Here is a 14,712-nt window from a genome sequence, read left to right on the forward strand (position 1 = left end):
AGTTGTTTTTGGAAAATAACATCTCTCCTTTTATTTTTGTATCTAGATCTGCCACTGCTGTTTGGAAACCAGTAATGTTGGCTACTGATATTGAGCACTTATCAAAACTTAAGCACAAATTGAATCTTTATCCACAAAAGAAGCATAAACTCCATTACTGACCCCACCTGCAACATACTATCTAGTAACACTAGATACAACCTTCATAAATGTGGGGGGGGGGGTGTAGTCTTACAGAGGATGAGATGAGCCTATATTTGTGATAAGAACTAGCATCTGTCACAGGCAGGGGGTTTGACATTTATATACACTTGATATACAACACATTCAGATCAAGTTTATTTAAGGGGGAGAAATAGTAATAGTAGTGCAACCATGGAAAAGGGAATTTATGAACATACAGCCAATGCGCTGAATATATATATACTCCCAGGCATGAGCAATGGATGCTAGGGAAGTTCCCTCTAGTTTTGGCCGTACTATACTGCAAAAACCCGTCATACCTTCACACCATTTCCACTACATTCAATTGAGAGAATATAACAACCTTCCTTACAAGGTAGCAGTGACCAGAATTAAAAAATAAACCAGTTTAAAACCACAAAATGATGAAGTCATGAATATAAAGAAAAAAGTATGGAAGTGATAAAACAAGTTTATTAACACAAGAGGTACAGTTTAATCTTCGTCCTCTTCCTGGGCAGCTCCACCAGTTCCCTTACGAGAGTTCTTCCTCTTGACACGGCCAGGTCGACCACCACCGAACGGTGACTTCAGAGAGAAGTCAATGTGTTTCTGGGAGTCAAGACGTACCACAAAGCTAGGAATGTTGACCACCTGCTTGCGGACCCTGGGGAGAGACAGTTGTGTTAGTCACAATCAAATTAAATTTCAATAAACTGACATTTTTGGTTAGACGGTTATGTATCTGTGATCTGAATCAGTCAGACCACAACAGGTCAGCTGGGATTAACACACAGAATTGCTGTGGCCTTGGGAGATTGGAGCAGATACCTATGATAGGTTCTCTCCTGCCCAGTACCCAAGGCAATATTAACACAACTTATATAACATTATAAATACTCTTTAATATATCCCCTTAAAGTCCATAACACCTTTCAAGATGCTCAAAAACATCACATCACAAAAAAATGAATGGCAAGTAGTTATGGTTTCCACATTTTAAAACAATTTAAATTTTAGCCTCAGATATTACGGCATCTAATATACAACTTCTTTCTATGTATAACAAATACATGTTTCCAAATAGACTTGAAACCACTTGACTAGAAACTCTTTGCATCTATGATATAAATTATACCGATACAAGGTACACGACAGCCTAGCTTACTAATATCACACATCAATATCATAAAATTGTAGCACTGATAAAATCATTTGCTCTGAGTTGATGATTATTAATTGTGAAGATATGAATGATGCCATAGGGCCCATGTAAATGTAGTAACAATCAATAGGCTACATAATTTCCAAATATAATACAAATTTAAAGACAAGGTAACCTAAAGTTTACGATAAATAGTAATAAAACTGGATTCAATATCTTTAAAGAGTTATGTATCTGTGATCTGAATCAGACAGACCACAACAGGCCAGCTGGGATTAACACACAGAATTGCTGTGGCCTTGGGAGATTGGAGCAGATACCTACAAGAGGTTCCCTCCTGCCCAGTACCTCAAGGCAACACATCACTTCATCTACAATAGCTCATCCTGACCACCTGCTAGCAGACCATGGAAAGAGAAACTCTGTTAATCATATCAGACTGGATGTTAAACAAACTGTCATTTATAGTTCTTGGGTATTTGAATGTATCTGTGATCTGAATCAGACAGACCACAACAGGCCAGCTGGGATTAACACACAGAATTGCTGTGGCCTTGGGAGATTGGAGTAGATACCTACAAGAGGTTCCCTCCTGCCCAGTACCTCAAGGCAACACATCACTTCATCTACAATAGCTCATCCTGACCACCTGCTAGCAGACCATGGAAAGAGAAACTCTGTTAATCATATCAGACTGGATGTTAAACAAACTGTCATTTATAGTTCTTGGGTATTTGAATATATCTGTGATCTGAATCAGACAGACCACAACAGGCCAGCTGGGATTAACACACAGAATTGCTGTGGCCTTGGGAGATTGGAGTAGATACCTACAAGAGGTTCCCTCCTGCCCAGTACCTCAAGGCAACACATCACTTCATCTACAATAGCTCATCCTGACCACCTGCTAGCAGACCATGGAAAGAGAAACTCTGTTAATCATATCAGACTGGATGTTAAACAAACTGTCATTTATAGTTCTTGGGTATTTGAATATATCTGTGATCTGAATCAGTCAGACCACAACAGGCCAGCTGGGATTAACACACAGATTTGCTGTGGCCTTGGGAGATTGGAGCAGAAACCTAAGACAGGTTCTCTCCTGCCCAGTACCTCAAGGCAACATATCACATCACTTTATCTACAATAGCTAATCCTAATGCAAATTTAACATTAGTTGATCGACATTTCAACTGGTAAATGAATAAAAAGTCGGCAACAGAAGAGAACTAACAAATAATAACCAATTAGTATTTTACTTTATACAGGAAACCACTCTGTATGAAATAAAACACTTAATACATGTATTTACCTCCTGGGGACACAAATATTTCTAGGCATTACAAGCGTGTAACTTGTAAGTGGCCTGAAAGAATCATTCAGGTAAGTGGTTTCATCACAAATCCACTTAAATTACCTTCCAGTCATCTCCTGTAGAAACATGGTCAACATTAGAACGAGTCAGCCAGGCTTAATAATTAATAAAAAATATTAGTTAACAATATACTGTACATATACTTTATTAATTGAATTCTAACTTTAATTTAAGGAAAGAACAGATTTTTAAAGTATCGATTTCAAGATTATTTTCATAAATATACTACATAGTAAAACATGCACACATGGAGAAAGAGAGAGAGAATAGAACTGCAGACAGTAAAATAATATTAAAATTATTCCACCCATCTCAGACCCAGCAAATAAAATAAACCTGAAAATAATTATGTAAAAAGAAAATCAACATTTAGAAGCAAATTGAAGTGTGTATACTCAACTTACCGAATGTGTCTTTGCCTGATGAGTACTCGAGCATGATGGATTGACTTGGCTAACCCCAGTTTAAAAACCTGCAAAAATAAATCATTCTCATAAACAAAAATACCTACAGGTACTAAACAAAAATTGAAGGTAAGCACATAAAAATAAATCTCAAGATTTATTTAATAAAAAAAAAAAAAAAAATATATATACCATCAAAATTAATAAAATGTGTTACAATACTGACAAAATTTTATTTTGAATCATTAATATTAGCAGCACATAAGGTTAGCCTGCCCATTGAACAAGCTTTCTTAGGTAATTTATTAACACGTTCAATGCGGTTGCGGTAGATCTACTGCACGGCTGCCTCGCGCCAGGCGCGCATGACGTAGATCTACTGCACAGCGCCATTGTTTAGAAACCCAGTCAGTGTGCTCTCAGCACTCGTCGTGTATGGTTGTCCGTTTTGCAGCAGCGAACGTGTTAATCAGCCGCATTAAACTGACCACAACTCTTCCAGAGCCCATGAAAGTAAAATACAAGTTCGTGGTTTGAGAGGAGGTCAAGCAGCTATTGGTGCTGCAATCCTATTGCAGTGCCAAGGAATTTGTTGCCACCTGTGGAAGCTTTAATTTACTGTAGCGCCAACTTTAGTATTACTTTGATTGATCTGAATTTGTTTCCAATTAAGTTTTAAGTTAACTTTTTCCATAAATCTATCTAATACGTAGAAACTACTTTAAAATTCAGCAACACCTCCAACTTGCAAGAAATAAAACGAACAATTCTTACTTAAAAATTACGATTCCGAGTCCGTACCTGGGTTTGCAGACGTCTTTCCAAGAAGTCCTCAATCTTGAGACCGAGCACATAATCAAGCTTCATCCGGTTCTCATCCAATACTCCGATACGAACAAGACGACGCAGCAGTGCGTTACCTAATAACATTGACAGCGGTCAATCTCAGCAAGGCAACAGAATATAACTCTAGGACATAATGTAGTATCAGTGTCCACTCAGTTAAAACTATCAGTCACAGATGATCAGACAAGAAGTGTCAGAATAAGTTTTGTTAATAGCATCACGGTTAGACACAGAACAGAGTATATGGTAGCAACAAAAACACTCATTGCCATGCATAGTATAAAAAAATGAAACATTTAAAAATTTCTACAACCTTTTAAATTTATAAAACGGTTAGCCGATTTGAAAAATCTAAAAACAAATATTTCTTGTTACAAGATTGATTGAATACATAAGTAATATACATTATAGGATATGATACAAATATGTATTATGGTATAAACTGAGCTAAATGCCATCCAGATGAATTTGGACTCAAGTCATGCAAGTTCCTATATTGAGAAATGTCTATTACATAAAGTCCAATTCACACTGCATTCATAGACGGGAATGGGGAAAAAATTACATAACTCTTCCCACACCTCAGACGGATATATCAGAATGGTAGACTCCACCAAAATACCAAACACGAGTATATCCAATATTACACATGGTCTCTCGGGAGTTTTTTAGTTTACAAAAGACCTCTAAAATGGCAGGTGCATGGTTTCATGCCTCTATCATGGTTGGTAAGGAAGTATTTATAGATGGCAACCTTCACTCAGTGGTAGGGAGCGGGCGGTGGCCCTTTGCCTAGTGCCACTGTCCAGGTGCTTGTGTTATGCTGTCCTACAGATCCATAACCAAATATACCCTTGTCTGCCCAGATGATTGTATAGATGTCTTTGCGTTATATGATAAACAATGGATTTATTAGCACGGTGCAAAGGGTTAACATATTAGTGGCCATGGACGTATCACGCAGATTGCTGAGGGAGCAATCACATTGAAACGTTAAAGTGAACGGACTTGCACAGTCGGCCCATAGCCTACACATGGTTTTGCACAGAAACGCACTGTGCTCCAGTAAACCATTTGCGTTCAACTCATTGACCATTGTTGTTCAGCATCTTGTGAAGAATTTTTGTAAGGTGATATTTATTTAAAATAGAACAGCTAATCGATGAATTTCGACCAATTAAGAGTTGTTTGGGATAGAGGCAGTAAAGAATTCAGAAATTTAGATTTAAAAGTTAATTGAAATTGCTGCTAAACGTGGAAAAGACAGTATATTGCAATTGGAAATCTTGACAATTGTTAGTTTCCTAAAAAGTTAATAAAGACAACCTTTTCCTTTCTCCCACTTTTAAGAAAGGCAAAGTATTGTGATGCTAAAAAATAAAAAAATCTATTGCCAGGGCTTTAAAGCAAAACTTCCAGCAGTGAGTTTTTTATTTAACAAACTCAATACTGATCAGGAGGGGCTAAGAAATAAAAAGTCTGCAAGAGCACGGGCTTCAAAATGTGTCAGCATTCAGTATTTAAAAAACAGTACAAAAACAAAATAACAGTAATTTTTGTATAAACCCTTAATTATCTGTCCGTATTTAAATCACGTAATAAAACATTGAAAGAATTTGCGTGTTATGTGCCGTAACCTTGCATAATTTTCTCAGCAGAACCACTGAGAGGATATATCACCCTTAGAACATTTTATCTGGCACACTAAAGGACATGACTCTCTTAGTGGAGAAGCAGAAGAATCAGCGGAACATACATAGCTCAACTGTCCTACCATATGTAAAATTAGGAAAAAATTCCTAGAGGTGTATCTCTGATATCAGAGAAAACGAGCCCTCAAACCTGTAAGCTTCTGTATACAAGTCTCAGATTCTGAGGACCTAAACATAAAGGGAGGTGCAAAGGTTCTTTTACGACTAAATGCGGAGACTCTAGCCCCTTTCACTCTAAGACAAATTTTGTACGATGAATTGTTCAAAAATACTTATTCTTCACCACTACCAAAAATATAACTGTACAGACAAGAACATCTTTAAAATATTCATTATTACACTGTGGTATTAAAACAATCTCGCCAACGAAGACTGTGAAACTAGAGAAGAATGAATGGGGAAATGACAATCTGCTAAAACTACATCATCATGCAGTGTGAATTGGCACATTGGTGACTGTCATGGATGCCAATGTGAAATGGCCTTTATTAAAAGTATTTATTTGAGGTCAATAGTTGGATCAACAAAAGTCCATAAAAATACATCAGAAAACTGATACAAATTAACCCTTTTAACCCCGGCCACTAAATCAAGTGATGTGCCAGAAATCCCAAGCCATTTTCAGACATAATGTAAGGGTTTTGTAAAAAATTCATAACTTAGTTATTTTTTAAGATATTTAGGTAATTCTTTTTTTGTTTTACTTCTATATACATGTAGCTTACAGAATTATACAAATAAAATTATTATTATGAAAGTAATTTTTTTTACATACATATACATAGATATAAAAAAATAAAAAAATGAAAAAAATTCAAGTTTGATCATGGAAACCATATAGATAAAAAAATATTTGACACGAAAATACCCATTTCCTTTATGGTACATTTAATCCTTAATAAAAGGAAACAAAAATTATAGGCCTACCTTATTTAAAAGTGAAGTAACATAAACTTTTGTAAAGCCGTGTAAATTTTTCTTTTTACCATTTCTGGGCAAGGCAATGTAACAAGACCTTTAAAATTCACAGCACTTAAAATAAACATAAAACCAAAGTTATTTCTGACAAAATAACTAAAACTGTTCATAATCTAAATTTAAAAAAAAAGTTTTAAAACAATATTTACATCAGTACAAAATGTTTTAGCACTTGTGGTCACCAAAACAATTGGGGTGAATTGTTTGTTTGCAACTGAGTTACTAATTAGTGTATTTTCACTTACGGGAGACTTTGAACAATGTCTTTTACTCATTTTGAAATCAAACAAATAATAAACTAAACTTTAACTGCCGTACTTTACACTGCTTTAACCTAAAACTGTGAAGAAAAACGGAATATTCACAACCACGTGATATACAGCTGTCTGCAACAAGCGTGAGCAGTCAGTCGAGACGAACTGCAATTGCGTAGTCACAGACTGACAACATATGAAGTCAAACCATTACAAACTAATATATTTCGATGCAAAATATCTTTGTGCACAAGTCTATGAAATTTCAAAGCATTTGGTGAAATAGGTGGCCAGTAAAGTTATAAAAAGTGCACGTCCGCACTATACGGACGTCGGGAGTTGCCGCCATTTTTACGACGTCCGTATAGTATGGACGTCGGGGTTAAAAGGGTTAAACATAGTTGTATTTAAGTCAACACTCTTTACAAAACAAGTTGATATTAATAAAAAATCCAAACAAATGCAATTAATTGTTAGATATTTGTTATGAACTCAAATTACAATTTTTATAAACAAATCAATACCATGCAGAGCTACTAAAATGTAACCAATATTTTTCATAAAGAATATACATATTTCACTAAGCATTTATACCGTATGTCAATCAAAATATCAAACAGATGTTTTACACCTGGAAAATATAACTTTTTTTATAGAACAAATGCTAGCTAGCAAAAACATTCATTTTCATATTCTAAAAACATGACTTTAGTAAAAACTTATTTTCACAATTTCTCACCATTAAAGAGTCTCCTCTGATCCTTCTCCTCCAATGTCAGCAGCTCTCGTGCAGCCTTACGGATCTTGGCCAGGGTGTACTTGACACGCCATACCTCACGTTTGTTACGTAGACCATACTCTCCTATGATCTTCAACTCCTGGTCAAGCCGAGCCTTCTCATATGGTCTGCGGGGTGTGACATAGGTCTTACTGTGAACGGACGGGATACGACCATTCACCATCTTGAATTAGCTAAAAGATACAGAAGTTCTCTAATATTTTATTCAATCTCTTATAAATCACAAGCTTTTTTTTACCAACTGAAATTAATAATATAACTTGACTCTTCTTTGGCTAAACTATAATTGACACAAAAAGCGTGTGGGAAAGTGGAAAAACCATCAACCCTGCTTGCACATTACAGCCGTTGACCTGATACATTATTTTGTAATACGTTATTAACAAATATTGAAAATGAGGTTAACGGCCGGAATATCCAATAAAAATGTTAACATTATCAATTATCTCATCCCATACCCTTTACTGCCTTCTCGATGCGTGTCTATTACACAACCGCGGTACTAATTTATTACTCTAATACAGGTAATTAATTTATTCCATTTTAATTGGTCATTGCTTTATCACAATGAGAGTACAAGTTCATAGTATAATCATGTGTTATTTTTAAACAAGAAAAACTATTTTCGTAATTGTAAACTTAATCACTGGCACAGCATAATGAGTTTTGCGTTATTAACCTATTGCTATCGTGGTCCTGAGAAGACAATATAAGGTTTAAGTGGGCGGGAATGACAAAGTTACAAAAAATTAAAAGTGAAACTTCTTTTTCAAGCGGAATAATATTGTATTATATGGGCATCACAGTATCTTGTCCTGATCAACCTCCTATTGTTGATGCTGACATCAGCCACTACATCATCTTTGATACGTAAAATAATACTGCCAAAATAGGGGAATTAAAATAAGACGTTTATTTTAATTTAGACCTTTGAAAAATCCCTTGAGCTAGTATATACCAGTAAAATCCAAACCCTAAATCCTATACCTCTAACCCTTGCCACTATGTAGGATACAACTTGAAAGAATAAAAAATTAAGGGTTAACCATATGAAGTAATCCAATAAAAATTAAATTAAATGCTTGAACATTTTATTTTACCACCTACTCATAAGAGGTGCAAAAATGATTTTTAAAGAATTTTATTTTTTGCAGTTTAACTTATGTGTGGCAGCCCTTTTTTCACAAGAATCTGGTGATTTTTGGCTTTACAGACGTAAGCATTAAATTGATTCTTTGGATTGATCAATAGATTGAGCTAGAACTAGCTCGAAATGCTCTGTTTTATTCCTAAAATAGCCTCTTAAGTTTGGTGTTGAAAGAAGTAGAAATCTTAACTGTTTGAAAATTTAAATTTAACAAAAAGAGAATTGATATATTTTAGTTTAAACTTTTTGTTCTGTTAGATTGCATATCTTACTAGCATAAAATATAATTTTATGCCTTAAACCAGGTTTAAGGTATTTTTTAATTTGAACATTTAATTTTTTTATTGAAGGTCTATAATTTCTGGTGGGACATTGTATAAAAATTGATTTTTTCACAGCATTTACATAGCCTAGCCTGTATCTGATACTAAAGTAGTGTAGATATTTCATCTTTGATATTTGACTCGGAGCAGCTAGGCCTATAAATTTGCAAAATTAAAGAAAAAATGTGTTTTCATCAATGCTAATATAATGACAATTACTCAAGGGAAGGTTAACATGTTTGACAGCATTTAAATTGTCTTAATTGATAGTTGATTCGTTAATTATGAATATTCGAGTATTGGTCGCTTACCATACTGCAGACTCTGTCCAACACATTTATCGGGTAGGGTACGATAAGCGGACCCGGTTTTTTATATCGAAATTGGCAAACGATATTACTTAATCATAACCATCGATATAATTAATCGATACTGATTAATTTTTTTGAATTATTAAATAGTCTATATCAACAGCTGTAAACACTAAATAATACACGTAGGGTAATATTTCAATTTTACATAAGTCATTGTAATTATAAAAATGGCAGTCAACTTTAGAAAACTACAAGACATTGCTTTGAAAGATGATAAGACATAAATAAAATATATTGTTTTTGTGGCTTCAACACGTTGGTCTTGTACAGAAAAACCTATTATGCAAAATTTGTGGGAAAGAAACAACTGTAACTGTGAGAGGAGCAAATAAGGTAGTCAACAGTTGGTATCAATTTACAAAATCGTGACCATGGAAAGGTATGTTAATTTTTTTTTCCTGAAAACTACAATTTTTCCTGAAAACAATAGTGAAGAAAAAATTCGTCGGCAACGAAAATCAAAGGAGTTACGATTTTTTGAAATCCTCTGAAAACTCTGTTTTTGACAGTACCTCTGGCAATTTTACTGAAATGATGACGTTAATCCTGTCAACGATGCCTGCCCGCTGCGCAGTGCTGCGCACTGCTTGCTCTTTTAGAAAAAAAATTAACTCGAGCTTGCAAAAGTCGAATCCCAGATCACGTGATGCCCCTGATCCTTAACCCTCCAAGTGTTGTTCGACAAAATTTTGTCGGTTATTTTCCATCTTTAATGCAATAATGGCCGAAAGGCATCAATATAATACAATGATATACTTTCCCCCCAGTTTATATGCACCTGTGATAATAATACTTGGCTATAAATGCCCAACCCATGAAAAAAAGTCCATTTTTCATGGTCACGGTATTGTAAATAAATACCCAACAGTTTTCCTAATTTTTGTTATAATAATTTGTCTGATCACTATAAATACTATTAAATTCATATTATAATTTAAAGCATATGATTGTTATTGAAGACTATAGATACTTTTATATCGATTGATAGTCTAGGATTTTAGATGCGAATATTAGGTATCGAAGACTACATTCTTCGATGTAAAAAACCGGGTCCGCTTATCGTACCCTACCCCATTTATCATTCAATATAAAAAAGTAACCCATCTAAATGTTGCACAGTTTAGTTTGTTACATTTTACATCCTAGTTGCACGTGATATGTTATAATTCTTTATTCATCAATAGGCTAATTATTACTTTGAAAAAATAAAAACATCCCAATTACATTATAATCTGAAATACCGATAACGTAATTTGGTTGCAGTAGTTACCTATATCGAGGATTCATTTCTCATGAATATCAAAGATTTGATTGTTATGGTGAGTGCTTATAATACTGCAGCCCACCCTAACCAAGGGTTTCCCACTATCCCTGAAAGCTAATGCTTGCTCTGATCAACTAACTCAATCACCTGACCCCAGAGGGATTTTCTCTCTTAGTTTAAGGAGAGAACACATTTTACAGCTTTTAAGACCTTGACTTCTATTTAACTTAGTATAACTATCACTTCTTCCCATTAGAATAATTGACAAATAATGTGAAGTGCGGCATGCAAATTAGGACCTGGAATTCTCACAATAACCGGGGTAATGTTACATGCAGAAAATAAATATATGCACATTTACAACTAATAGATATGAAGATTACTAAGCATAATGATAATTTCCTAAGAATATGATATACGCTTGCATCACAGAAAATTCACGTGGTCAACACAGATAGCCTACCAATGAATATCCAAAATCATCGGAAAATCTTTCTAAAATAGATTGTTAGCGTAATTAAAATAATAACTTAATGATTTACTTAACATTTTGTAGCTACAATAAAATACAATGAAATAAAAATTCTTACTTCTAACAACAACACCTCACCTTTCACGAACTCATACGACGAAGAAATGAACTGGGCGGATGTGTGATGAGTGAAGCAACGCAGATACAAAAAAAGAGGAAGTGACGTAAAATATGAAGAATATCTATAAAAAGCATGAGTACCAACGGCTACTACCGACATTGGCACAGAACATTTATTTTCGTACCTCATATGTAACAGTACAAGGGTTAAATTGGATAGAAGACATTTTATAATTTAAGAAAACTTTTAGTTGTGACAATAATCCTTAAATATATACAAAGGTGTTAAAATGTCCCACACTGGCTTGGTAACTCCCGAACGATTACATATGTAAATTTTTGTCATGCCAAGGCGATGGCCCGCAAGGAGTCAGAAGAAAATCAAATGAGAGCATAGGTCGAGTAGTACATCAAATTAAAGGTACAATTAAAGGTATGTAATTGAAGGTAATTAGTAGAGTACAATGCCGCAAATCCGACCTCCAAAGGGTTCACTCTTTTTTTAGTTACCTGATTGGGATACAATTTTTATTTATGCCTCTGATGGTCAGTATTAAGTGTATCAATATAATAAAAATGTGATCTGTGAATAAAATTGCCATTTCATATTTCAAATCCTTTCGATACCCTCCCATTACGACCTTCGCCAAAAGTAACCTGGCTGATGATCGATTTTTCCTGGGAGAAATTTTTAAATCAATTTTTATAAGATTATCATTTACCACTGCGACACACCTGAGAACGAGAAGGTCAACTAGATTGGCATTATTCTCCATGATGACCGGTTATATACCAGAATTAGCAATGTAGAACAGGCCGCATCGAGTCAGCAGTTTAGTAGTTGCAACACATTGATGCAAATAACAATATAATTTACAAAGTATCAACATATATGCCTATGATCTTTAAATCAATACTCTTACTGCACATTGTTTTTTTTCCAAATGTAGGTAATAAGGTAGATTGCATAAATGATCACGTTGAGGCATGAGATAATAAAATCATATATTCTATATTAACGAATATGAAACTAAATAAAACTAAATATGTTATTAACTCCACGCTATAGGGTTATCTTTATATTATTGTAATGAAAAGTCAACTAAATTAAACAAAGCTGCTCGAAAAACCTTTCAAAATTCAAAATTTTCGATCAGTTACCAAACAAGAAATAATACATTTAAACTTATTTAAAATAAAGTGAACCAAAATGATGATAAACAAGAATTATATACTCTGGAGTATACCAAACTAACTGTAGTGACTGTGAAAGCTATTATATTGGGCAAACTTGCAGAAATTTTTATAAAAGGTTTAAAGAACATATACAAGCTTTTAAAACAAATAACATGTCTACAATAAAATCAATAACTACATAAATATTGAACAGAACATGGGAATTTTAGATATCGAAAGAAAAGGAGAGAAATTAAACACAAAAGAAAAATTACATATCTATCTAAATTATGATAAAGATCCTTATAACATTTTAAATAGTAATATGATAATAAGACAAACCAAATTTAAAAAAATATTAAATACAGATTACTAATCAAAATTTACAACTGTGTAATTTAAATTTAACATATGTTTAACTGGTCCACATGTCTATATTTAATTGTTTATTATTTATTTAGAGGTTAATGCACACTGATGATAGTTGAATACCAAAACACGCGTGTGGCACTAAAAACATTTTTAAAAGGGTTTTAGTTGACTTTTCATTATAATAATGAAACTAAATATATATTATTCGTTTTTTCATTACGCTGATGCTTAGAGTAGACAACTAAACTAGTATTAATAATTTAAAAGTTAAAAATATCTTAAAAGTAAACAAATTTTGCACCGAATTACATTAATTTATTTACTGTAGTGAAACATACAATTATGGATGGGTAATCATTACAGTGTTGGAAATAATAGCTGACAAAACATTGAATGAAAAGCAAACAGGACATCTATACAAAGTGCATGCACAAACCCCTGATGTAGAGTTTCCACTGACCGTTTTATCCCCAACTAATGTAAAAGAGATGAGTGAGATTATTCGACAGCTAAAACCAAAAAGATCTGCTGGGCTTGATGAGATCTCCTCACAAATATTGAAAAACTGCAGTAACGAGCTAGTAGCTCCGTTAGTCCATATCACAAACTTATCCTTCAAGCTCGGTGAATTTCCAAGCAAGTTGAAAGTTTCCAGAGTGGTTCCTCTGCATAAAAAAGGGTCCTAAAGAAGATGTCGACAATTTCAGGCCTATATCCCTAATCTCAACTTTCTCAAAAGTTATTGAGAAGATAGTCCTCAGGCGAATGTTTGATCACATGTCTCGAAATCACCTTCAAACCGATCGACAACATGGATTTTTAAGGAGGAGGTCGACTTTAACTGCACTGACGGACATGGTTGAGCATATCATCGATAAAATTGAAGAAAGGGATACGGTCACTGGCATCTTTCTTGACATGACCAAGGCATTCGACTGCCTTGGCCATGATCTGATTCTGGAGAAGCTTAGTTTATTGGGCTTCAAGAACACTGCGCTGAGATGGATTTCCAACTATCTTCAAGGTAGAGAGCAGTTGGTGGAGCTGGACGATGTGCGGAATAATTGCAAGTCGAAAATCAGATCCGGTCTTCTCCCGATGTCACGGGGTGTGCCCCAGGGATCGGTCCTTGGACCGGTTCTTTTCATCCTCTTTACTAACGACCTTCCAGGATTTCTCAACGACCATTGCTACACAGTCATGTACGCAGACGACTCTGTTCTCTTGACATCTGGAAGCTCAGCAGAATCTCTTGAGATCGATTCATTGGTGGCGCTTGGTTACGCGGAAGATTACTGCAGCAGCAACGACTTAATTTTTAATGAGTCAAAAACTAAGCAGCTTACCTTTGGAAGCATAAAGGATGAAATTGCTCCACTACCAGATCTGCTTGCTGTGAATAACACAAAACATCTTGGAGTTGTGCTGGATGATCGTCTCTCCTGGCAAGACCATTTAGACCATCTCTGTCGAAAGCTTAGCAGTTCTCTTTTTGCATTGAGAAGAGTCAAGTCTACTAGCACTCAAGACGCTGTACTGGTGGCTTATCACGCCCTATTTGAAAGTCATCTGAGATATGGAGTTGCTGTTTGGGGGTCTGCTGCCCACACTCATCTGGAGCGAGTATTGATAATACAGAAGAAAGCTATGAAGATCATGTTTGGTGTGGGATGGCGTGATAGCTGTAGAGAAGTATTCAGAGCACATAATCTGTTAACGGTTATTAGTCTCTACATAGTCGAATCCAT

At 34.7% G+C, this 14,712-nt stretch overlaps 1 protein-coding gene across 2 annotated transcripts; it reads right to left on the reverse strand.

Moving 5' to 3' along the window:
- Window positions 1-639: 639 nt before the first annotated feature.
- Window positions 640-11,509, reverse strand: LOC124366299 (40S ribosomal protein S9). Of its 2 annotated transcripts, none has more exons than XM_046822728.1 (5): window positions 11,435-11,509; window positions 7,657-7,889; window positions 3,929-4,047; window positions 3,128-3,195; window positions 640-850 (listed from the first exon to the last, which is right to left on the reverse strand). In XM_046822728.1, exons 2-5 carry the CDS (start codon window positions 7,877-7,879, stop codon window positions 679-681), a joined length of 582 nt encoding a protein of 193 aa, XP_046678684.1. In that variant the 5' UTR covers window positions 7,880-7,889; window positions 11,435-11,509; the 3' UTR covers window positions 640-678. The 2 variants fall into 2 exon arrangements, with proteins under 2 accessions (XP_046678684.1, XP_046678683.1); XM_046822727.1 differs by having other exon boundaries at window positions 11,415-11,480.
- Between the last annotated feature and the right edge of the window lie 3,203 nt (window positions 11,510-14,712).

The sequence above is a fragment of the Homalodisca vitripennis genome, chromosome 7 (assembly GCF_021130785.1).
Source record: "Homalodisca vitripennis isolate AUS2020 chromosome 7, UT_GWSS_2.1, whole genome shotgun sequence".
Taxonomy (NCBI): Eukaryota; Metazoa; Arthropoda; class Insecta; order Hemiptera; family Cicadellidae; genus Homalodisca; species Homalodisca vitripennis.